At 36.0% G+C, this 26,173-nt stretch overlaps 1 protein-coding gene and 1 pseudogene across 3 annotated transcripts; one reads left to right on the top strand and one right to left on the bottom strand.

The window, feature by feature from the left end:
* Positions 1-676: 676 nt before the first annotated feature.
* AADACL2 (arylacetamide deacetylase like 2) lies at positions 677-23,431 on the bottom strand. Of its 3 annotated transcripts, XM_038571234.1 has the most exons (6): positions 23,367-23,431; positions 23,116-23,180; positions 20,194-20,416; positions 15,189-15,258; positions 12,758-12,929; positions 677-1,664 (listed from the first exon to the last, which is right to left on the bottom strand). In XM_038571234.1, exons 2-6 carry the CDS (start codon positions 23,116-23,118, stop codon positions 1,062-1,064), a joined length of 1,071 nt encoding a protein of 356 aa, XP_038427162.1. In that variant the 5' UTR covers positions 23,119-23,180; positions 23,367-23,431; the 3' UTR covers positions 677-1,061. The 3 variants fall into 3 exon arrangements, with proteins under 3 accessions (XP_038427162.1, XP_038427161.1, XP_038427163.1); XM_038571233.1 differs by having other exon boundaries at positions 23,116-23,426; XM_038571235.1 differs by lacking the exon at positions 20,194-20,416 and having other exon boundaries at positions 15,189-15,259; positions 23,116-23,426.
* Positions 3,199-10,831, top strand: LOC102156189 (annotated as a pseudogene).
* Positions 23,432-26,173: the final 2,742 nt, after the last annotated feature.

Genomic DNA, 26,173 nt, shown 5'->3' with positions numbered 1-26,173 from the left:
AGATTGTTTTCACAGCAATGAATCTTTAGTTTTAATTTATGGTTTCACTCAACAAATGGCTTGTAGAAGTGATTTCTTATTTTGGTATTTTGAAATGACATATTTGACAGTTTAAAAAAAAACTGTTCACTCTATACTGAGTTGGGCTACACTGTTGAGTACATATTTAGATTAGAATGAATTATAATGTTGATCTGTTGCCTTTTTAAAATGTAACATTTGACAGAAAATGTGAAAATAAAGGTCTTCCAAAATATATCTAAATTCTAGTTCCTATAAATGTTACTTTACATGGGGAAAAAGACAGGTATTTGCAAATGTAATTAAATAAGGATATTGAGATGGGGATGTTACGTTGGATTACTTTGGTGGACCCTAAATGCAAACACATGTATCTTTCTAAAAGGGAGGCAGAGGAGGCCACGTAAAGATGGAGCAGAGAAAGATTTGAAGATGCTAACTTTCAAGATAAAATAATCTGGCTACACCAAGGAATACTGGCAGATGAAAGAGGCAAACAGCCTCATCTAAAGTCTCCAGAGGGAGTGTGGCTCTTGGTGGCAGCTTGATTTTGTGACAACCCCCCCGCCCCCCCACCCCAGGACACTTAAGAGAAAATACTTCTGTTGTGTTAAGCCATTAGATTTGTAGTAATATGTTACAACACAGAAAAGTAATCAAATTACCTCATACTTTTTTTTTTAATTTTTCCTCTTCCCACTCACTATTGTATTTTCTGCGTCTGCCTGGAAACAATCTTGTCTAACTTGCCAGTAACCATTCTTATTTCTCAACTTTAATAGGTGCCGGTCCCTACTGGGATCAACATAATCAATTATAAATGAAGGGATTAAATGCATTTTACACATGCAGATTCTGTGAATCTGAAAAATCAACCAGTTCAAGGACATACAGTAACTTATAACTAACTTAAATATAGATTCAGATAACACAAATTACATTATTCTTGACACTACAACTACAAAAAAATCACAAATTACAATCTGTTACCTGATGGCCAAGTATATAAATATTTATAAATATGTATATGTCATGCATATTTATAAATTCTTATCTAGCCAACTAATATACATATCTCTTATCCTGAGACCTACATGTAAATACAGTGGTGGTGTCATAAATGATAAAGCTGCATGGATTCCATTCTCAATATGGTCATGAGTAACTTGAACTCCAACATTTTGAAGTCTTGAAACATACATAAGTCCATCATCCCTCACAATATCATATTGACAGGTAAGAATATAGGTTGGTGGCAAATTCTGTAACAGGGAATCATTGGCTAGTAAGGGTGATATTCTAATATCCATAAGTCCTGGAAATGAAAAATTATGTTTTCCAAGAATTGGTTCAGTATAAACATAACCCTTCCTATACTTCTCGGGTAAAAGAGTGCTCCAATTAACAAACTGAAACAGATGTCTTGATTCCTGAGGCATATGTTCATTTCTTCTCATCGCCTCGACAAATGTTTCATCCTTGGTGAGATATAAACTCACAAGTTTTATGGCCAAGTCCCTTGGTAGAATTATACCATGCTCATTTTCTTGGTGAGATGGAAGATAAGAATCAATTATCTGTAAGGAAGGGTAAAGTAAAGCTTGTATCTTGATTTTATGTTTAAATCCAGTGTCTGTCTGGACCTGAAAAAACATAATGATGTCCTATAAGCAAAGACCTCTGAAACACCACGAGGAAGGAATTTAATAATTTAAGCAATCTTGTGATAAATCTATACAAATTGATGTGATATTATAGCTATTTTCACAATATTTATAATGTCTTTCAGTGGTATGGAAAAATGTCAAACTCATTTCAACAGTAAAGTCTTAAAAATGTTGGTTACGTGTGCGAGAAAGGGAGAAGATACAAACTCTCAGTTACAAAATGAGTAAGTCCTGGGGATGTAATGTATAACATGGTTGACTAGTCAATTATCCAAAGTTTGTATATTTGAATGCTGTGAAGATAGTAAACCTTAAAAGTTCTTATCACAAGAAATACAATTTGTAGTCATACATGATAATAGATGTTAACTAGATTTACTGTGCTGCCAGTTTGCAATATGTACAAATATCTAATTATCATGCTGTACATCTGAAACTAATATGTTATATATAAATTATATATCTACAAATTTTTTTTAAAAAATAGACATATGGGCTGTACCCAAGAGCAATTTGAGAGACTGGGAACAATGGACATAGTGAGCTCCTCAATCTGAGGTAGTGACAGAGGTAGTAGTTGTGACAGTAGTGGCTTCATAACCACTAACAGCATAAACCCTCCTAGATTTGCTTTAGCAAATTGATGATTTATTGTCAATTGGGTTGGTACATAAAAGGGGTTCAGTACAGTGAGCAAAGGAGAATAAAATAGAGGGATGGGGGAGAGGGAAATATATACATATAATGTTGTTTTTGTCAAAAATCACCAATGCAAATAACCCAAGTAGTGTCTTCCTGGGGAAATTGACAGTATATAGAAGTTTGTGAAAATTCCTGACTCAAAAAAACCACAGTGAATAGAAGAAATAGATGTAATTACTAAATAATATTTTATCTTTATCTTAAAGTTTAAAAATTAAAATTAAAAATTAATATTACAATGAAAATATTTTAAAACTTTTTAAAGTTTAAAATAATATTATTTGGCTATTAAGTATGTTCCCAACTGTACATTTTAAGAAATATATTTAAGTGCAAAAGTACACAGACAAAAAGAAAAAGAAAAAAAAAAGCCAGTTAATAGGTAACTTACCTTCTGAAAAAATGGTAATACTTGGAAAACAAAGGGACAAAATTGATTTTTTTTTAAAAACTTGTTGATATTTACAGTTTGACATGCAAGGAGAAAATGTGTAATATTTGACAAGGAGCCCTTTTTTCTTTTTCTTTCTTCCTAAGATTTTATTTACTCATGAGAGACACAGAGAGAGGCAGAGACATAGGCAGAGGGAGAAGCAGGCTCCCTGTGCGGAGCCTGATGCAGGACTTCACATTCTGGGACCCTGGGATCACAACCTAAGCTGAAGGTAGATTCTCAATCACTGAGCCACCCAGGTGTCCCAGGAGCCTTTTCTAGAGGTGAAGGGTGTCCTGAGGTTCACCTATGACCCTGTGGACCATAGGCAAAACTTTGAAATAACCTCCAGGGAGCAAGTGTCTCAGCTAGAGCATGGCATCTGAGACAATGGCATCTGGACAAATGAAAAAACCTGCTGCTGCCCTAAGTGCAACACACCTCAGGATCCAGTCCTATGTACCTACAAGTCAATCTTTCACCACAGCAGCCAGCTAAACCCAAAAGAGTGAAAAAACTGAACTGTGAGAGGTACCTCAGAAAGGGGCATTGTATCCTATCACCTCCAGGATGCTTTCCAAAGTGCTAGAGGTTTCACAAGTTTAGAATGAAAATGAGCCAAAACAGTGTTTTCTGAATGAAACTTCTAAGTCTCTCCCAAGTGCCCTCAGGTCGATGATTTACTGAGCAAAAGTCCACCATTAACATCCCACTGCCAAAATCCCAAACCTAGACAAAGAAACAAACAGCACCACATACACAGGGAGAGGGCAAAAAGGAACCTACCAACACCCTTATCTGGCTCTCACCGCCCTCTCTGGAATGTTAGATGAAATAAGTTTTCCCACAAAAGTGACACCACTTACCACCTCTATGTCCCCATTACATCATTTGTTGCTTGGCCATTCACTGCCGCTTCCCATCCCCTGTCATCCTTTGAAGCTCATTTCAAAGTTAACCCCCTTCATTATATTGAAAGAGCACCTGCTGGTCAGATTCTCCAACTTTGGCAATTTTTCCCTGTTATCAGTCTGGTATGAATCTTCTCAGATGTTTTCTACACGTTTTATGTACATTAATAGTCACATATGTATGATTATGCCTGTGAGTACCTGACCAAAGTTCACTTCTCTTTCTCTAAACTCCTCTCAACTTCCAAAAAGCTCTCTACCTCTTTAAGGTCAATGATCATGAATGATCATTTTCCCCTTATATTACAAAAATATACATAATGGATCTTTCTGCTGGATTTTGAGTTCCACAAGTGCTGATAATATCTAACTTATCATTGTATCTCTTACTGAGTCTAAAATACTGAAATGTTCAATATAGTATAGAAAAGGCAGAGAAATGAATAAATCAATATCACTGCTCAGTTTATAATGCTCTGACGAGGACACTATCCTTAGAATCAGAAATCAGAGGCTGTAAGAAGCAGTAAGAGACATATAACAAATAGGTCCCAACAATAACACTGAATTATTGAATTATCTATAGCTCTGTTCTTTCCTTCTTAGACCCATATGGACTCAAAGACAACTAGCTGATCAGAGTGCAAAAGTGCAAATGAGCATTGATACTGATCCATAAACATTACTACCAAAAGCCCTGAGTGGACCGACCTTTAACAGAAAAGTGATTCTTACATGAATGGATATGAATTTCTCATTTCATATGGACCTAACTGCAACTCATATGTACCTGAATGCAGAAAATGTATAAGACATTTATCTCAGGACACTATTATTATTTTGAAAAGAACAAGAATGAAAATACAAAGTCAAAAAAAAAATTGAGAGAACATGTCTTGCTTGTTGCAGTATCCTTTGAGGTTTAAACACTGGTAATGTTTCTTGAATTGTCCGTTTAAATTTTTATTTTTCAGTATAAGAAAGACCTTTGGTAACTCAGTAAAAGGCTATGGAATGTGCTCAACAAAGCCCATCCTTATTCTTAATCCTTTTCAATAATTAACAGTATTTCAAGGAGAACACAATGGATAGGATGCATTTGAACTTCCCTTTTATACTTAAGTACCATTAATCCTAAATTCATGAAAACTACAATAGAATTCTCCCACATATAAACTATTCCCTCTGCCCTTCTTTTACTAAACCATGCAATTTGAGTCTCTAACTGGTTTTTCAAGTTACAGTTCATGCCACTGATAGGACTATCATGAGAGTAGTTTATTACCACCATGGTAAAGACTGATCTCCTAAGTCTGCATATTTGGGAACAAAATTTGGAACCAGTTCATAAAAGACTTCTCATCATGCTAAAAAGCTTGGAGTGACATGTGGGTCAGAGCTATTTTCACTCCTACATGAAACCTACTTGTTATATGTCTCTTACTGCTTCTTACATCCTGTGATTTCTGGTTCTAAGGATAGTGTCCTCTTAAGAGCATTATTGATTTATTCATTTCTCTGCTTTTTTAATACTACACGTTGAACATTTCACTACAACCAACCCCTATGAGTTGGGACCGGTGGCTGAGTGGTAGCCGATAGCAAAGTCAGAGAAAAGATGCTTCATGACTTTATGCCCTGTGCACAGAGGCCAATATCAGTCTACGGACTCAATGGCTTTGAAGCCCATTCAGAGCAGTTGTCTGTCAGATACTTATATCTGACATAAGGCCTGCTCCAGATAGTGTGAAGCATTACTGAATTCTCTCCCTTTCCCCAGATGCCCAAAGACCGTCTATTAAGGCATGGCGCTTTCCTAGAAAATAGTAGGTTCTTCCTGCCAAGGGCACATACAAGAGTTCCTGACTGAGTCCCTCATTATCCACTATCCTTTTCAAACCAGTCACTGGTTTTGCAAGGGTCCTTACTATCTCCTCCCTGGTCTGGATGTGTGTTATTCAAAGTCCTGCATGTTCACAGCAACTTATCCATTGCCTGTCATCCACAGAAGGAGAGACGTGTGCAAAATATTAACTTGTACATAGAATTCCTACACCGCTAGTACTAAGTCTTATTCACCTAACTTAGCAGATCTACTATTTTCAACCAGGTAAACCCAGTTCCACAGCAACTATGATGTTCCTCCCACTAATTTTCCTTTTCATTGACCACCCCCCACCCTACCTCACACCCAATTTCACCAATACACAGACAGCCAGTGAGTATTTGTGGGAACAATGAACCATTATGAAGGAATTCTGATATGAGAGGCCTTTTGGTCTCATTCTAGGGCGCATGTTCCAACGACACTGGGAGCTGGAGAACTCCCACGTGGAGCCTGCTATAGTCTGAATGTTTATGTTCCTCTAAGTTCATATTTTGAAAAATCTAATGACCAAGGTGATGGTATTAGTCAGTGGGGTGTCTGGAAGGTATTTAGGTCACTGGAGTGTAACTTTCCTGAATGGGATGAACATACTTATAAAAGAAGGCTCAGAGAGTTAGCTTGCCCTTTCCACCACATGAGGATATAATGAGAAGCTTGCAACCTGGAAGAGGGCCCTCATCAGACCATCCTGGTGCCCTGATATCAGACTTCTAGCCTCCAGAACTGTGAGAGATAAATTTCTATGGTTTATAAGTAATGCAGTATCTGCTATTATTTTTGAGCAGCCCAAATGGATTAATACAGAATCCTTCAAAAAGCCCAAAATAATCAACTTGCTTTCCTCCTTAAGGATTTATCCATATTATTATCTCAAATTAAGAAGATGTTTATGACTCGAATAAATAAAAATAAGGCATAAGTTACTTTAAAATTAAGTTGGATGAGATGGTGATGAAATTGCATTTAAATGCTATGATTAAAATTTTAATATTTGTTCCTTTAAATTAAAAATTAAGGGACTATGTCCAGAAAAGTTTCCTTGATTGTAGTGATTATTCAGATCCTTGTGACTGGCCACCAACTTTAGTGATTTTAGGACACATTATGTGATATTGCCAGAAAGTCTTCAGGAGAAATGTCTTCATTTCCTTTTCAATAATTAAAACATAATTGAAAAATAGACAAAGTCCACAAAACAAAATTATAGAAGAATCTATTTGACTTCTTAATCCATGAGACCAGCTTTTTATATTGTGAATTCTATATGTTTTTTTTTCTTTTTTGGTATACATACTGGAAAAACAAGTTGAATATATCCTCTTGAAGTCTTCTCAGAGTACAGAACAATATTGATCTCTCAGTGATAGATTCTTATTGAAACTGAGTTTTTCAGGCCATCAATCTTTAACATATTATTAAGCACAAGGTCATGAGACTTTGGGGGGAAAAAGGTTTATAATATTTACAAAGTAAAAGTTGATTTTGATGACCCAGATAAAGAACCAATCTAGTATGGGGAATAAAACTTTTGGATTAAAATATAACTCACATAGGAAGTTTAGCAGACTGTGAATAAGTAGCTTAAAGTATGATCATAAAAATAAACAAGAAAGCGTAAAGGAAGTCACCTTTTTTATGTAATTTAAGCTTATTGAGTTCTGACACAGCATTTCCAGTTGTAATAATCTCTTTGATCAGATATATCAGCAAGTTAAACAGATACTATATTCTTGTATAATTATCTAATTCAAAGAAAGGAATAATGTCAAATTTTAATTCACTGTAAGACAACTTGTACTGTCCACAAATTTTACTGAGAATTGCATCTGGTTTTGGTGGCTATGTTAATATTTAGGATTGCCCTGCTGGAAAGCAATGAGAGGTCTTCACATCTTGATGAATCTCTAGGACTATACCTGTCTTCATTTCAAAAGCTTTCCTCATTTACTAAGCCTGGGAAATATTACAATATGTAAACAGAAATTAGAGGTGTAGCAAGGTGCTTCTTGATTTGGTAATTACTGGATAGTTTTCAGAATTTCAAAGTCCATAAAACCAGTTTTAGGTGAAATTCAAGATTAGATTGCTAGGGGCACCTGGGGAGCTCAGCTGGTTAAGCACCTACCTTCAGCTCAGGCCATGATCCCAGAGTCCTAGGATCGAGCCCTGCATCGGGCTCCCTGTTCAGCAAGAAACCTGCTTCTCCCTCTGCCTGATGCTCCCCTGCTTGTGCTCTCTCTCTCTCTCTCTGTCAAATAAATAAATAAAATCTTAAAAAAAGATTAAATTTCTATATGATGTGTCATAGCAATTAATAATGTAAAAAAGGGGATAGTCTGCAATTTTCATTCCCCACCACACGTCCCACCCTATCCCAGCAAGATCTTTCAAATAAGTGATATATTATTTCAAATACACAGAAAATTAGTTCAGGTCAGAAGAGGCCTCAGGAATCAACAAGTCTAATGGTATGCAAGTTTTCTTTTTGGTAATGAAATTCTCTTTTATTTTTTTTCCCCTAAGAAAATGTATATAGAACTCTAAACATGAAGGGGATTAAAGTGAAACATCTTGGGCTGAAGGGAAGCCCAGGGTGTAGATTAAAGGTGAAGCCTTGCTAACAATTGCCATTCTGGCTCTACAGTAGGGCTTTGTAAATGTATGTGGTAATACAGAGAAATATATATGCATAGGTATATGTACATGCTCATACGTATATACATATATATTTGTATATGTGTATATATAAAATATTAATATGTGTGTGAATATAATTTTCCTGTAAGTAGTCTAACTTGATTATTTTATTTTCATTCTTAAAAGGAAATAATTTTTTTTTAAAAGAGGGATATTGCAGGTTTCATGGAAATTTGGGAAGATAATCTATTCCCTGCTTGTGTTAAATCTAACTTTTATCAACCTACCTAGAGTAACTAAAGTGCTCACAGGAGATCAGTCACCAGATAGTGAGTATCCAATCAGAGAAATAATTAGGCAGTTCATCATTCAGGAGAGCTGACTTTGGCTGTTGCCCTAGCCAATATTAACCTTACAAACTCAAATCACTGAAGCTAGCTAAAGATGCTGATCATCAAGGTCTGAGAACCCCTGGAATCATCACCAAACTAGACCTTACAGATGAAGAAAGAGATGCCAGGGGTGTCCTAGAAAATAAGATACTGCCTCTTCACAGGGGTTACGTGAGAGGGTAAACAGAAGCTAAAAGAACATCATATGGTTTCACTCATACGGGGAATATAAGAAATAGTGAGAGGCAAAGGAGGGGAACTGAAGGGGAAAAATTAGAGAAGGTGACAGATCATGAGAGACTCCTAACTCTGGGAAACAAAGGGTTGCGGAAGGGAATGTGAGTGGGGGAGATGGGGTGACTGGGTGACGGGCACTGAGGGGGGCACCTGGTGGGATGAGCACTGGGTGTTATACTACTGTATGCTGGCAAATCAAATTTCAATAAAAAAAAAAGAACACAGGTAGAAAGAAGGACATAAAGGCTGCCATATTGACAGACAAGAATCTGCTTCTCTCACACCCACCTCACAAACATATTGCTGATCAGATGGAGACCCCATACCTGCAGAAGCCCCTTAATCAGCAAAATACCAACCACATTTGAGATACTCTGCCAAACTTCAGAAAGAAATGATAAGGGCAGTTGCTTTCCACACAACACAAAGTAGAAACCTAAAAAAAACCTTCGAGCCAGAAAATCCTATCAGGAAGACCAAAGCATTGCTACAGATAGATCAACAATTTGCTGCAGACTCTGAGAAGAGAATCAAAGGGTTAGGGGATCAAGTAGATACTCTGGAACTCTCAAGAAGTGCTAAAATAAATTGTATTTTTATGAAGGCTTTTCTTCAAAGATTGTAAAGATGGAGTTCAAGTAGAAAGAATTGTGAAGAGGAATATCCTATGCAATCAAAAACATACACTGTATCAGGACAGGGTTGTTTTCTACAGACATGGTAGTCCAAGAAATAGTCAAAAGACGAATTGCAAAGCTGAGAGGGCCTTCCTTGAAGAGTGTAGATCTGGTAACACAAAAATTAATCAACACTGTCAAGATACCCCTCAAAATGGCAAACTTTCCCAGACCCTGAGAGGAAATGGAAAGGCTTGTTGCTAACCACATTTGACAGCAAGAAGTCAAGACAAAGCATTAGGTACTACTATTGATTGACACCCAAGTCTCCTACATCAACGCCAAACAGGAAGAGATTTCATTAACTTTGCAAATGCTCAGCAGAGGAGCAGTCAAGTTAGCAAGAAAAATACAAATGGAAATTAGGGTAATTTGCAGGGAGTAGCTAGCCACCAGCATCACTGGCATCATACAGGGAGGCTCTAAAGGATATTGGTTTGTCCTTACCACTGAGTTTTTCCTCATACAAAGATGACAAGGAAAAAGAAAAGAAGTATACACTTCCCCTGGCAAACCTGGAAGTTTGGGATGTGGACTTTTTGTCTAGCAAATACATGTTTCAATTCTTTAATAAAGAACAAAAGAATGTATACAAAGATTGTTGCTCTCTTGAGCTGGCCTGTGATTCACTGGAGGATGTAGGCAGCTGGAAGACCTCCCTACTAAGAACTGAAGTTTGTGCTTATGAATCTTTAACTGCAAATAATGAGGCTAGCCAAGCAGAAATCTTTTCCATGGATGCACAAGTGGAGAGACAAGTGAGGACCTTTCATAACCTAGTAGACTTCTACATATCTGCCATCCCAACATGTGATGACATCAAATTCCAAAAGTGAAAATATACCTTATAGTCAATAGTGTTAAAGCATTTATAACTTCAGAGCTCTTAGCGCAGTTATATTCTTCCGAGGACCAAAATACTCTGATGGAGGAACCTGCTGAGCATGCTCAGCACTGAGATGAGATGTTTCAAATGCACCAAACCCTTAAAGAAGCCTTTGTGAGCATTGATGACATCAACATAGCACTCCCTTCCCCCCAACTCTGCTTCCTGTGGATGACTTCTGGAAACAGCAGTCCTGCAGTTCACCACCTCCAAGCCTCACAGCCCAAAGGAGGCAGACATCAAGTGCTCCCCTCACGTGGCCTACATGGCCCAATCCCAACCAAAGGTCTGCTCCTGTCATTCTGTTCCTAGACCCTGGTCCCACTGGGGAGCTCTCCCAGTTCCATTCCAGTGGGCCCCTCACCTCTTTTTCCCAATAGCAGCAACTCATTGGAACATCTCTGCAAATTCCCTCTCAGCTCACAGGGGCCCCTCCCAGTGTCCTGAATTAGTTCCCCCAAATTTTGAGTGAGGACAAACCCACACACAATTCTTATGAGTGTCTCTTTGTGTACCTAACATCAAGCTTTCGTGTCATGAATGAAGAAGCTGCCAATCCTTGGAGACTTGGGCTCAAGAAACATAGATGATAATTGACTTGTGCAACTAGCCTGTGTCTGAATTCTCTACAATCACATCCTGGAAATGACCTAACTTATTCCCTCCTTCAGAGCCCTCTAAAAGTTTGACTTTAACCAACTGTCATTTGAACAAATGATGAATTTATGTTGTGATTTCTGACTTCAGCTGTGAGCTTTCTGCTTTCCTCACCATTCTTCTCCATTAAAGAACAAATAAATTTATGATTAGGTATTCTGAAAAAAAAAAAACAGAGAAGTTGGAATGCTTCCCAAATGATTGAATGAGGCTGTGACAAGAACTTTTTAAAAAAAATAGGTATCAATCCCTCAAATCTTTAATTTTAGCAAATGGAAACCAGTAATATATAAAAATTTGTCATCATGACCAAGTGAGGCTCATGTCTGGAATGTAAGCATAATTTTACATCTGAAAATCAATTCACATAATTTACCATGTTAAAAGAATAAGGGAAAGAAATAACAAGTCATGTGTGTTTCACAGTCATGCATCAATAGATGCATTAAAAACATTTAGGAAATTGGGGGTACCTGGGTGGCTTAGTTAGTTAAGCATCCAACTCCTGGTTTCAGCTCAGGTCCTGAACTCAGGGTGCTTAATGCTCAGCATGGAGTCTGCTTGTCCTGTCCCTTTCCCTCCCATTCTGCTCCTCCCTAGCCTGTTTACTCACTGGAGATCTCTCTCTCTCTCTCTCTCTCTCTCAAATAAATAAATAGATAGATAGATAGATAGATAGATAGATAGATAAATATCTTTAAAAAATTAGCAAATTTAATACCTATTTGTGCAAACACCATCTGCAAACTAGGAATAGAAAGGACTTCTTCAATCAACAAAAGCCAATTATGAAAAGCCTTCAGTTAACATCATATTTATTAGTGAAATATTGAACGATTTCCTCTTCAGATTTCCTCCTAAGCTATCAGAGCAAGACAACTGTATTCAATATCATCCTGAAAGCCCTAGGCAGTGCACCAATTAAGAAAAGTATAAAGGGTGGAAAGAAGGAATTAAAACTATTTCTAGTAGTGGAAGATAAGATTATGTAGAAAATTCTGGAAAATGTTTTTTAAAATATTGTAATTTATAAGTGGAACTTATAAAGATATGACTGTAAAAGGCCAATGTAAAAATCAAATTTCTATATACTGTCAAAGAAATGTTTGAAAAATACTATTTTACGTGAAAAATTTCCAAATAACTCAGGAATAAATTGAAAAAAGATTTGTAAGATATCTACACTGAAAAAGTAAAATAGTATTGAGGAAATTGAAGAGAATCTAAATAAAATATGAGCTATACCATGTGCTTTAATTGGAAGTATTAATATTATATTATTATTATATCAGTATCAATATTATCCTCAAATCTATAGATTCAATGCGTTACCAATCAAAATACAATCAGCCTTTCTATTTTAGAAATTGACAAGATATCCCAACATTTTGGTGGAAAAGATTTAGAGTAGTCGAAATAATTTTGAAGAAAGAACAAAGCTGAAGTCAAAGTAATACCAATGGAACAGAAGAGAGGGTTCAGAAATAGTCATATTATGGTAAATTGATTTTAGACTCAAGCATCACTGTAATCCAATGAGAAAGGATGGTCTTTTCAACAAATGTTGCTGGAAGAACTGGTTATCTGTATAAGAAAAAAAAAATGCGTTTTAAACTTAACCTCTCAGAATAAAGACAAATAAAACATACCTGTTGAGTCACTCCTGCTGCCAAACCGGCCCCAGAACTGTCTCCTGAAATACAGATTCGTGTAGGATCTACTCCGTATTTTGCAAGAATTTCATCTTGGAGAAAAAACTTGACTGCAGCGAGGCAATCTTCAAACTGAACTGGAAAGTGGTGTTGAGGAGCTAATCTATAACTTAAAAAAAAATTCATTTTAAAGGTACCATTTATGGTTAGATCTTTCCAAGTAGCTTTTAAATACCAAATAAATGCAATTTAACACCAGTCTCTGTTGTTTAATCTTCCAAATATCAAACCTGAATTTTTCCACTGGCTCCTTATTCTTTGAAAAAAAATGAGAATTGGTATAAAGGTTTTCAACCTTGTGTCTAAGTTCCCTGGATAGCATTGTATGTGAGGAGTAGGGGATATTATGAACTCTCTAAACTGTAAGCATAATTTTTAGTCCGAGCACATTTTGGATCAGAGATACTCTACAACTTATATCATCTTCTCAATGTAACTGATGATCCAAACATTAAAAAAGCACCATGGACTTTTGAAGGCAGCAGATCTAAGAGAATATTCTAGGCAAAATGTTATATTTTTTCAAGGTCACTTAGGTAAAAATTCTACATGCTTACAATGTACAGACCTCACTATGGATAATGCCCAGGGTTGATTTTAGATGAAAATTTTGAAGTATAAATAATATTTTAAATATGCCAGGGAGGTTGCTTGTTTCTGATAAATACATTCACAAAGCAAACTACCACACCATTCTTTTGATGGATATAAGTGGCTTTTTCCCCCTCTATATGTGGAGCAGTAAAAATAGAATAATTCTATTAGCTATTATCTATCAGGACTTTTTCTTTTTGCTCTTCAGAATAAAAAATTTGTATTTAATATTAAATGTTGATGAGATAATACTTAAAATTTTATGATAAATATATTTAGAAAGTCCTAAACAAAGTATAGGTTAAACACATCCCAAAGATGTTGGTATCTATTACTTTCAATGCAGTAGGTTTAGACTTCTTTAGGGCAAAGAACAACACAAATTATAAGGATTTAATAGGATATATATGTCAGACACAAACATATCACTATATTAAAATAGATTTAAAGTGAGAAGGTTTAGATTACTTCAAAAGCTATGAAGGTAAGGGGTGTCTGGGTGGCTCAGTTGGTTAAGAGTCTGGCCTTGGATCAGGTCATGATCTCAGGGTTCCAGAATCAAGCCCCATATCAGGCTCCCTGTTCAGTGCAGAGTCTGTCTCTGCCTCCCCCACCCAGCTCATTCTCCCTCTCTAATAAATAAAATCTTAAAAAAAAAAAAAAAGAGCTATAGAGGTAAAAAAAGAAAAAAAAATGTAATGTCCTCGTATTATAAATTAGAAGTACCCTTGAAAATAGGAAGTGTAGGAATGCCTGGGTGGCTCAGCGGTTGAGTGTTTGCCTTTGGCCGAGGGCCTGATCCTAGAGACCCAGGAATGAGTCCTATATCAGGCTCCCTGCATGGAGCCTGCTTCTCCCTCTGCCTGTGTCTGCCTCTCTCTTTCTCTCTCATGAATGAATAAATAAATAAAATCTTAAAAAAAAAAAAAGAAAAGAAAAGAAAATAGGAACTGTAGGTACTGAAAGTGGCCAAAATGACAACATTGATGATCACTCTTTTGGTGATCAAATTGTCACTTTAGTTGTTTTTCTGAACATTCATAGCTTCCTAGCTACAAAAACAAAACAAAGCAAAAAACCTGTCACTATAGCCTTTAAGAACTATTAGATTGGAATTCTCTAAGTATGTTTTTGTTACTATGGACTAGGGGAGAGGGGTAAGAAAAAAATTACTCTTGGAGATGTCAGCTTCAGAAATTTATACTGTACCATTCTAAGAAAGTAATGAACTGTCCTGAGACATTCTGATATTTTCTAGCAAAATCCAGAACGTAAGATCATTTTTCCTGAGAGTGGCTCAAGATTCTTAGCTGATCCCAATCTTTATCCCCCACATTACTCCAAATAAGAATTATAACAAAATAATTTTTGTTTGCCAACCCAAACACAACCTACCATCCCAAATGTGTAAAAATTCATTTATTTCTATCTGTTACCGGAGATACAAATTGGGACTTGAATTCTACACATCTAAAGCAACAGTGTTTCCACAAATGCTCACTCAAGAATGTCACTCAGAGATTCACATAATCCAAGAAGAATATGAGATACTGGATTCTTTTGGGTCCAAAAATAGGGGTAATTTAAGTTAAGCTTAAATTAACTTAAATAAATTTAAGTTAATAATTTCATGGTCTATGTTGCAATGGTGACAAATAAAATAGATTAATTTTTTAAAAGTTATATCTGAGTATAGTTGACTTGATTTGGAAATCAAACCTCTACTTGATAAAGGCAAAAAAATCATAGTAACCAAAGAAAATCAATCTCTTACTCCACTCCTACAACAACAGAATCGAGTTTGTTTGCAGTCCATCTGTTCAAGGAGTCAAAACCCGCATTTTCTGAAATGAAAAAATAAATGTCAAAGTACTCTCTGTAATTAAACAGCAACAGAAATGCTTATAGCTGTGAACTTGGAAAGAAATGCGATTTGGGTGTGTTATATAGGAACTTATATTTCCCACCCCATTTCTATGCAGAGGGACCAGAATCAGCATGAAACACTCTGCAGGAGTTTCTTCTCAGGCACTGTCTCCAGAGATGGAAGGATGTCTAGGCAGAGTGGTGGTTTTGAGGAAGAGAAACTAGGCTAAGCCCATTCTAATTTTTCTCTTTTCATCTGCTACCTATACACAAGGAGCCTGACCCCTGAGAACCTTCTGTGGCTTGTTGCATTTTATTCTGCTTGTTCCTTCAGGCAGCAAGTTTCATAAGGAGGAGGTGCGTGATTGATCAACAGGGCCAGCCACTATAGATGAGTTAATCTAACTCAAGAGTGTCATAATACCTAAATACACATTCTCCAAAACCTTCTTTGGAAATAATGGTTATGCTTTGACTGTCACTCACTCGAATCTTGTGTATGATCTTCAAGCTCAGAATTCAGGGGAGAAATAATAGATGTACTGATTCTCTAAAACCACAGCACTCAGTAATATGGTTCTTTGAATCTCCAAATTCTTTTAGTATGCCACATTATAAAATGTTGCAATAACCTTAGTATCTGAGACAGAGTCTTAAGGAAAAACAACTAAATTTTGGGAGAGCCTCTGGCAAGTCAGTATGTGGACTTAAATGTACATATCCATTTTGGCACACATGGCACACAAACCATAATTCATCTCCCGAGTACACACGCATATCTCATCCCAGGTACTTCCAAATCCAATTTCCCAATGCCCTGGCCACAAAACATTGTCAACTCTATGACATCTGCTACATCTGCTATTACTTTAGTTACTACAAGACCCTAGAAATTCAGAAAATTCTAGAGCTGTGATCAAATTCCAGACTTTTCCAAGATGCTTCCTGCACATTAACAAAACTTCAAATTAAAAACTAATTAAATACTGGGAGTGAATACCATGAAAACAGAAAAGTAAGTCAGCGAGTCTTGTAGGTAGAAAAATAATGTTTTCATTAAAGATTTAGTTGATGATTTGCAAGACGAAGCCATGGGTAGATGAACACCAAAATGTACAAGAACCCTCTGAAAGTCCCTCAATGATTTATTTCAAACCTGTCTTTATTTTTTATTTCCCAATACTTTCCACTTATCTTGCAACAAAGTCAGTTTAAGTGTTTTGTTTCCCATTCTTTATCTCCAGCTGTCTTAACTCACTATATTTCCTGATAAAATTTGTTGGTTCATGTTTTTCTTTCTTCTATGTCCAATTATTGAATTTATATCACTTGAAGAACCCAGGTAGAAACAAAAAGATATTAGGATAGATGTCAAAAACAACAACCACAGTTCTATGTAAAAAAAAAAAAAATCTACTAAAGAAATATCTTCTTATACTTCTTAGCTTTCAGCAAGTCTAATGGAGAAAAAAAAAATAGGAAGCTTGGGAAACAAAGAAAGGAAACTGAAATTTATAAATACCAGACAATAGTTAAAATGTCTAGTCCTGACCTGTCACAAAATAGAAAGTTTCTCAATCTACAAACAAATAATGTGCAAATATAAAGCCAAGACCAGAAAAAATACACAACTGAAATTCAGCTGAGCAAGAAATTGGAATGTGTGTCCTAAATAATAATTCACATATTTTTAGGAATTGCAGATCACAATCATTGCATATGTCAATGAAGGGGTAATCAATCTGATATTCAGAAGCACTTCTAAGTATGTTTCCAACAAAGTATTTTTCCCATCTGTGAGCATTTCTCTTGTGCTCATTGAAGTTCCAGGTAAAATATATATATATATGGATACTTGGATATTTCATAGACTTTATAAAAGCTCTAATGGCACTAATACGTCTCTTTAGAGAAAAATGAGGTCAAATTGATATTTAATTTATCTTCTTATATATCTTATAATATCTTATAATGTATTTTATAAAGGAAGCAAAGTATTCCAACCACCCTAATGTCTGATATAAATTAAATTACAAGTGAAATCTAATTTGTTGAAAAGATTAAGGAGGTGAAAACGATATAAAAGGACTGGGAAAACATTTTGACTAATAATCCCTCTAGTGAACAACCACAGAATTTCCTTTTAGTAATCTAGTATATTTTTTTTTTCTCAAGACATTTATTTTTTGAACATTCATTGTATGGAAAATGCTTTGGTAGATGCAAAGAGGTGATTCTACTTCCTGGAGAGATGCTAACTGAGCACGCAACACAATTATAAAACAAAACAAAAAAAAAAAGATTGTTGCCATCAGGTAAACACATGATGCAATGGGCCCCATAGCAACATTACTAAAACCTTTTAAAGCCAGGGAAGACTAGGGGCACCTGGATGACTCAGTCAGTTTAGCATCAGCCGTGGGCTCGGGTCATGATCTCAGGGTCTGTGATCAAGGCCCTGTCAGGCTCCATGCTCAGCGGGAAGTCTGCTGCTTCTCCTGCTCCTTCGCCTACTCGTGCTCTCTCTCTCTCTCAAGTAAATAGATAAAATCCTTAAGGAAAAACAAAAAAAGCCAGAGAGACTACATACACACATACACACACACTTACCTACAAAATGATACTTTATCTGAACATAAAAGGGTAAGCAGAAGTTTTATTAAAATAAGCTAGGAAGGATATTCTAGAAAAGCATACCAGAGATCAAAATAAGAATTCACAGAGAGTTTGGGAACTAAATATAGCTTAGTATGGTTGAAACAAAATTATGAAGGGTAGCGTTAGTAAGAAAAGTTAAAAATGTAAGAACCTGGAAACCTGAACAATATGCTAATGGTCTAGATATATGATGAAAGTCACTGAAGAGTTTAGTCAAATAAATCATATAACCATATTTGCACATTAGAAAGATCCAGCACACTAAGTGTAGAAAATGAACTAAGATTGAGCAGGAAAGAGACAGACAGAGACATCAAAAGGAATGTATGTAAAAGATCATGAGGTACTAAGTTGTGTTAAGGAAGTCAAAATGGAAGTTCAGAAGTGAAATAAATAGGATATGGTAATTTGATGTGAGTATCAAAGAACTGTAAATAATTAACCATAACTGCTATTTACTGAGAGCTTTCAGGTATTGGTTTAGATGGATGGTGTTTTTTTTTTTTTTTCTGAAGCCATTTGGACATAAGACAATAAATTGTGTATGGTCCTATTGAACTGAAATGTCTGTGATTTGTCCAGTATGTAAATGTCTAAGTGATATTTGTATATATGGGTCCAGGACTCAGGAATACTATCAGACAAGCATATTCAGGACTGGATGTCAGCAGAAGAAGAGAAGGGATTAGAAAAGAGGGTGTGTAGAATCGAAACCCAAAGGTAGGGAGAGAATATTTATGGAGACAAGAATATTTATGAAGAGTAAATATGGAAAATCTCTTATTTTCTTTGGTTTGTTTTTAAAGATCGTATGTATGCATGTATTTGTGAGAGAGAGAGAGAAAAAGCATAAGCAGGGGGAGGAAGAGGGACAAGCACACTCCAAGATGAGCACAGAGCCCAATGTGGGTCTTGATCTCATGACTCTGAGATCATGACCTGAGCTGAAACCAAGAGTTGGAAGCCTAACCAACTGAGCCACCTGGGCACCCCTGCCTTGTTTTGAGATGAGAGACGAGAGAGAAAGATGAGAAAACAAGGAATGGCAGAGGAAATCGAGGAGATACTTTGTCAGAGAAAAAGGGAGGACCACTGCATGTCAAAGAGAAAAGACTAGTCTTCAGCCAATGTAGTGGATTGTAGAGATCAAAAAATTAATTAAAGGTGGGAAAATAAGAGGATAGGGAAGGACTAGAGCCTATAGGGCATAGAAATGGGAAGTGAAAATGAGACTGATTAATTACACTGAAGAGCATGTTCTGGGGCATCTGGGTTGTTAAGCGCCTGCCTTCGGCTCAGGTCATGATCCTGGGGTCCTGGGATCAAGCCCCTTGTCGGGCTCCCTGCTCAGAGGAGAGTCTGCTTCTCCCTCTCTCTCTGCCTCTGCCCCTGCTCATGTACCCATTCTCTCTCTCTCTATCTCTCTCTCTCTCTCTCTCTCTCTATCTCTGACTCAAATGAATAAATAAAATCTTAAAAAAAAAAGAGAACCAAATGAGGCTTAGAGAAAGGCAAAAGATTAAAAAAATCATTTATTACCTGTTTATATTTTCTTCAATTCTATTCAGTTTTTAATTAAATAGAATAGTGACTCCTTATGTATGAGCACCATTGTATCACAGGGTTTTCCAAAGTTCCATAAAAGAAAATACATTTCTGTTTTCTGTTTTGGACCTGCTATATATGCCTCTTAGAATGATCACCAAAGGTAAATAGGGAAACTAGACTTCATCAGGAGAATTTATTATACCATAGGTCTATTTTGTGTTTTCCTTTAAGAATCAAGACTAGCTACCATTCTAAGTTTCATCACTGTTGGCATTACTGTTATCAGCAACTGCAAATTCGACCTTGTAGCAACCAACAGTGTATGACTCTGATTTATCATTTAAAACATCTGCATCCTTTCAATGTTTCTGCTCCCAAATATATTCTTATCCCAAAGAAAACAAGTTGTATTAGTTGACTCATTCATATCCTACTTTCATCTGATATGAGCTATGCAATATAAAAGCTGATAAGAAAATGCTTAGCAAAACCAAACCAAACCAAAACTGAAATAACCATCTCCATGTCTTTTTTTTTTTTTTTTTTTTTTTTTTTTGCCAAACATATGTCTGTGTCTATCTCTCTACGGGATATCTAATACTTACAGCTACACTTATAACTATTGTATATAAGTATTCATATATGAAACAGTTCTTATATCAAAAATACACAGCCAGTTGTTGTTTTTCCTCATATGATTAACTTACTGAAGCTTCCAAAACAAAATGCACCACCGTGAATATAGATTACAGCTCGTCTTGGGGCGTCTGACTTTCTCTTTGGCAAGTACACACGCACTGGAACGCCAGAAAATTCTGTATCCATCACTGTGACATTCTCATCTGAAACTGGTTGGGTTTCATCCAGTCTGAATAACATGGAAACAAGCTCTTCATATTTTATAATACCCATACGTTCAATACACATACCCTGTAAAGCAAAACAACATTGAACATTTTCATCCTTAAGTAACATCAAAAGCACCTGAAGAGAAAAGAAAAAAGAAACAAACAAGCAAATAGAATGTTTGTAACAATTATTTCCAAATAATACTGCATGGATCTTATTCCATAATCCTGTCGAAAATCCCACATATTCTATATTTTAGATTAGTAACTGGTCATTCAAAAGCTTTCAGTTTACTGGCATTTTTTTTAATGCCAGTTGTAATGATATCCTAATTGTAAAAATTCTTGTCTGAAAAATGTCCAGGTCTTGTACCACCTTTTCTTTTTTTTTTTTGTTTTTTGTTTTTTGTTTTTTGTTTTGTAGGCATGTTGCATTTTTCTTCTTTATGGTTCACTTTATTTAATCTGAAATTTTAAAGGTTGTCTTATGACCGCACTACTAATTATTTAAATGCCCTGGTTTTCAACTCCAGATAGATTTGTGTCCTTTACCCCCACTCCCTGTCCCTCAAATCTCATATTTGAGATCACTGAAGAAAGCTCTTCCGGTATTTCTGACAACTTTTCTAGGATCTTTGTGATGTGTCAATGGACAGTTTATTCAAAAGAAGAACCTTAACAATTATATGGTCAATAAATAGTACATTAAAGAGCCTTTATTCCTACAATTATTTCCCAGAGTTTAAGGTATGACAGGGTCTCAGAGAACGCCTAATGCCTATACTTTGGTGATAAGAAAGGTATACAGAAGCTCTTAAATTGCAGCCAAGAAATGTCAAAACCAAATCTGCACCCATTTTTCTAGACCAGCCTCTTAGACTATCACTTACTGACTATACAACGGGGAGCAAATTGCTCTCTACTTCAATTTTTCTAATGTCTACAATAATAAAAATAACAACAACAAATTCCTCAGTGGGTTGTAGGATTTAAGTGAATTAATGTACACAGAGGAGGGCCTAGCACATGCGTGCATTCAATAAGTGTGTCTTACTTAAGTATTCTTCACTAATAAAAATTCTTTTTTTTAAAGATTTTATTTATTTATTCATGAAAGACACAGAGAGGCAGAGACACAGGCAGAGGGAGAAGCAGGCTCCATGCAGGGAGCCCGATGTGGGACTCGATCCCGGGTCTCCAGGATCACACCCCAGGCTGCAGGCAGCACCAAACTCCTCGCCACCAGGGTTGCCCAGTATCCCCATTTTATATGTGTATTTAAAAAAGGAAGTTAAAAAAATAAAAATAATAAATAATAAAAAAGGAAGTTTTTCAAGGTTGGACATGCTTTCTTCAACCAAACTCAGCCTTCCAATTTAGCATATGAGAGACATAGCAATGCATTTTATTTATCAAGGTTACTTTCTCAAAAACTTTAATTTTCACTTCCCTTTTACACATTAAAGAATTCATTTTTCTTCCTGGTATCCCAACTTTGATTTATGAAATTCGATACTGAGAAGAACAGAACTCTTTTCTCTAGAACAGCCAATGACTGTTAATTTTACTAGAATGGTCTTTAAATACACAGATGATTTTCTTGTTATCTTTTGAAAAAATAAAGAACCACCCATATACAATATAAAATCTTTAAAGTGTTTAATTTTATTGTAGATGGGAAATGGTGAGAATAATCTGTAGCTGAAAAAGGAAAAGCCTTCATGGAGCTGTTACTTGCTTATCCACACCTACTTTCATGTTACATTAAGTCCAGGGGGAAGAGCATTGGAGGAAGAGACGGTTATGGCAAAGTTCTGTGCTGCTACAAGTGATCAGAGAGGTACATATCAGGGCTTAGCAGACACAGGCAGGAGTTGGCCATGATTTCATAGAACTGCTGTCTGCTATAGGAAGTACCAGGGGATGGCTTCTCCCTCTGTTATCATCGATGGCTCTCTCTTCTCTAATCATTCACTGCTGCTAGGTTCTCCTTTCAGCTTCTTATTGTTTCTGTCATCAAAGAACCTTTTTGGGAGCCTTTTCGTTCTGCAGAAAGAGTATGAGCTTTGAAATGAGGCTTTTGTGGGTTCAAATTCTGAATGTGTCCCTTTCTAGCTGCAGGAGCTCCTCTGAACTTTTTCTTCCTCTGTGAATGGGTATAAATAATCAGAAGATGGGATGGGGGATGCACAGAGGTATATATTATAGAAACCCTATATATTCCAAAAGCTCAAAAATGCTAGCTTCTAACTATATCTCGCCTTTACCAAGGAGCTATTTTAGCTCAAATTCATAATCAACCTCCTATATTTCAAGTCAGACAATCTCTGAAACCTAGCAATTTAGAATTAAAAATAGCCAATGGAAACATTGAAATAGAGCCCTAAATTAACATCAAGTAGCTACAAACACCTATACTATTTATCTGTATAATATATCTAAGTAAAACAACCAGAATCTCAAATGTATCAAATATAACTCAAACACAAGTTATCAAGTAAACTTCAAAGCTTTTCCCTTTAACAATACTACTTACGCGTAACACAATATACACAATCTTTACAGTTAGATATAAACTCCTCAGAAGCAAGAATTCTGTCTCTGTTTGCTCAGATGTAGATGCAGCAAGTCTTATTTAGTTAAATTTATGTAATTGATGTCTTCTAACAAAGAAGCGATGGTTATTTATAAAACAGCAATTACTAAAAAGTTCACAAGCACAGATTTTTAGTCAACAAGGCATTACAATATCCAGAAAGAAAAAAAAAATGTTAATCTTACCATAAATGTGAAGGTTTTAGCAATTGTAGCTAAGGCCACTACTTTCCAGTACTCTTCAATGTCATCTGGTAGGGAGATATACAAATGAGAGGCGAAGAGAGCACAAAACAGCCCCAAACAGAGAGCTTTGAATCCCATGCTAGTCCTTTCTCCAACCTCCTGACAATGCTGAGGTTAAAGTACTTCCATTAAATACTAATAAGTAGCAGAACAACTATAGATTGGAAACCCCTTTGGGTATATGTGATCACCTTAACAGCGTGTATTTTTAACTCAAAAGTTATTGCATCAGTGGTGACTTGTTTTTGAAATAAACAGATTCTGAGACAGATTTTGTAATATCGTAGTCGGTGCTTATTTTGTAACAATTAACAACTTTTTGTAACAATTTTACAACTTTGTAAAAATTTGTAAAATTTTAACAGTTTTTGTAACAATTAACAACTCCCACAGTGTTTCTTCATCCTGCCATAATGTCATCATTATCAAGTAACTTAGTTGTGAAATCAGAGCCTATATGAGAGCTCTTAATACACCATAAAGTGAAATTTTGTGAATGGTTGTTTGCATCATTTTGTAGGAAGAGACTTTAAAAAAAAATTAGTGGACACTTAGTCAAAGTCCAGGTTTGTTCAACTAGCATGGATTACCACATTAATAGACCCTGTGTGCTATGGTAGATCAAACTTTGAGCTGAAAGATAAGGCATGTGAAGGCATGTCCATATGCCATTGTTCATCAGGTTGGAACTGTATAGTCTTAGGTAACACAAGGCTCAGTATAAACATCTAGGAAACACTTCTTTTTTTTTTTTTTTTTTAATGATTGTTCAGTGACTTTGTTCTTATGGTGGTAAATTTTTAAAATCAATCTAGACCAAGTAGCCTAGTGTAGCAGGCAATATTGAGTGCAGATATTGGACTTCTGCTTGCTGCAACCAGAGAGAGACCCTATCCACAAAGCTGATCACTTTGACATTCTTTAGAGATGCAAGTAATTGGATATTTTTTGTCCGTTATGTCAGGACTTAGGAAATAAAAGAATAGTCACAAATCGATAAACCTGCAATTCTCAAACTCATTACCAAAGATTGGTACTTAAAGAAAGTGATTTTTAGTAGAAGAATAATCAGGGGCCTAATATTAGTATATATTGGGCCTCTTGAAAGCATTAACTCCAAAGTCTATCCTAAATTTCTCTATTAAAATTTTTATTTAAAAAAAAATAAAAAAATAAATTTTTCATTTTTATTCACTTACATTGAAGTCTTCCCTGAATCCCTTGGGCATAGCTTAGTAATATTATTTACTATTCAATCTGCAACACTATTACAAGTGAAAGAGAAACTATTAATAACATACCTAAACTCAAACTGTCCTGGATAAACTAATATTAATAGATTTACCCTAATTATATAACTCTTGTATCAAGTTGAATTTAATTTGTGTGCCTGCATTTCCGAGTAGACTGTAAGACATCATACTTTTTTTTTTTTTTGTCTTTGCAACCTGTAAGTGCTCAGTGCTTTGCAGGTAGAGGTGCTAAATACATATTTTGATTAAATTAATGGATAACCAAGTTGATTGATTAATTAATGCCTAAGGATATTAGGAAGGGGGAAATCTCAAATCCACCAGCAACAATGAAGTTTGAATACTAAAATCTAGAGTGGTCATTGATGACAAAGACTGAGAGAAAAATAGAGTTAAGGTTAACAAAGTTTCTGCCCTCACACTACACCTCTCCCTCTCTCTCTCTTTCTCTCTCTCTCACACACACACACACACACACACACACACACACACACAGAAAGGGGAAAGGGATGGGGAAGAAAGAGAAATAACGTTATCAGGCTGCAGCTGTGTAAAGATGAAGGCCCTAATCAGAAGTTTTTAGGAGAAATAGTCAAGGTAACATATACCAAGAAGCTTAGAAAAGGTATCTGGAATCTTTCAAAAGCCAGATACCATGTGTCTGACATGGGTTTTTTGTTTTTTTTTTTCATATTTGGAAAGATAAGCAGAAGTATCTGATATAATGACTGAATTTCTTTAATCAGATCATAGCAATTTGCCTAACACGTGGTAAGCAAACATGGAACATTCCCTGTTGCAGTTGTCATTCTTAGTATTATTGTCAACATTATTGCTGGGATCAAAGAAAAGAGGCAACTTTAGAGTATGGAATATTTCAAAAAAGATCCAGGTCTATGTAGTGAGGCTACAGGGGGACTTTAGATCTCTGACTGGAGTCAAAGGTTAAAACATCTGAAGAGCTAGAGAGAGAGAAAATATCCTCAAAATTTGTCCCATGTTGTATTTCTAGAGGTACGGGCCTTGGTTTCTGAAGATCTCCAACTTTCACAATTTTCCATGTCCCTTGGGTCATCATTGTTAAGCATGGAAGGAAAACAGATCAGATGCATAAAACTGGTAGGAAGAAGGATAAAACTGGTAGCATCTTCTCCCAGACTCAATGGCTGTGGGTCTTTTCCTACTTTATAGAGCTGTCAACAGCACCGCTTTATGTCTGTCTTTAACCTTTATCTTGTTTGACTCACTACATGAAAGAAAGGTAAGACTTTTATTCACGTCATAGTTTGGTTTGGCAGTTTTGGGCCTTTGGCTTGTGAAGTTAGAAAACACCATGCAGGGATGCCTGGATGGTTCACTGGTTGAGCATCTGCCTTTGGCTCAGGTCGTGATCCCTGGGATAGAGTTTCACATCAGGCTCCTGCACTGGGAGAAGGAGGAGCCTCTGCCTATGTCTCTGCCTCTTTTTGTGTGTCTCAAGAATAAATTAATAAAATCTTTAAAAAAAAAAATAAGGAAAGAAAGAAAAAAAAACACTGTGCACTCAGTTCAGAACAAAATGCACTCAGTTTCCCCGTAAGTTTCCATCACATGATACCATTTTCAGTCAACTGATACCTGTGGAGCCTTGGATGCCCTTCCCATGCCTCAGTTCTGTCCAAATCAGACCATCTCAAGCATCTTTATTTTTTTCCCATTCCCTCCAAGATAAAATTCACATTTCTCAGTAGTGTATTGTATGTTTC

This window comes from Canis lupus, chromosome 23 (genome assembly GCF_011100685.1).
Source record: "Canis lupus familiaris isolate Mischka breed German Shepherd chromosome 23, alternate assembly UU_Cfam_GSD_1.0, whole genome shotgun sequence".
In the NCBI taxonomy this organism is placed as follows: Eukaryota; Metazoa; Chordata; class Mammalia; order Carnivora; family Canidae; genus Canis; species Canis lupus.
The sequence above is the reverse complement of the archived record's forward strand: the minus strand, read 5'-3'. Positions and strand labels throughout refer to the sequence as shown.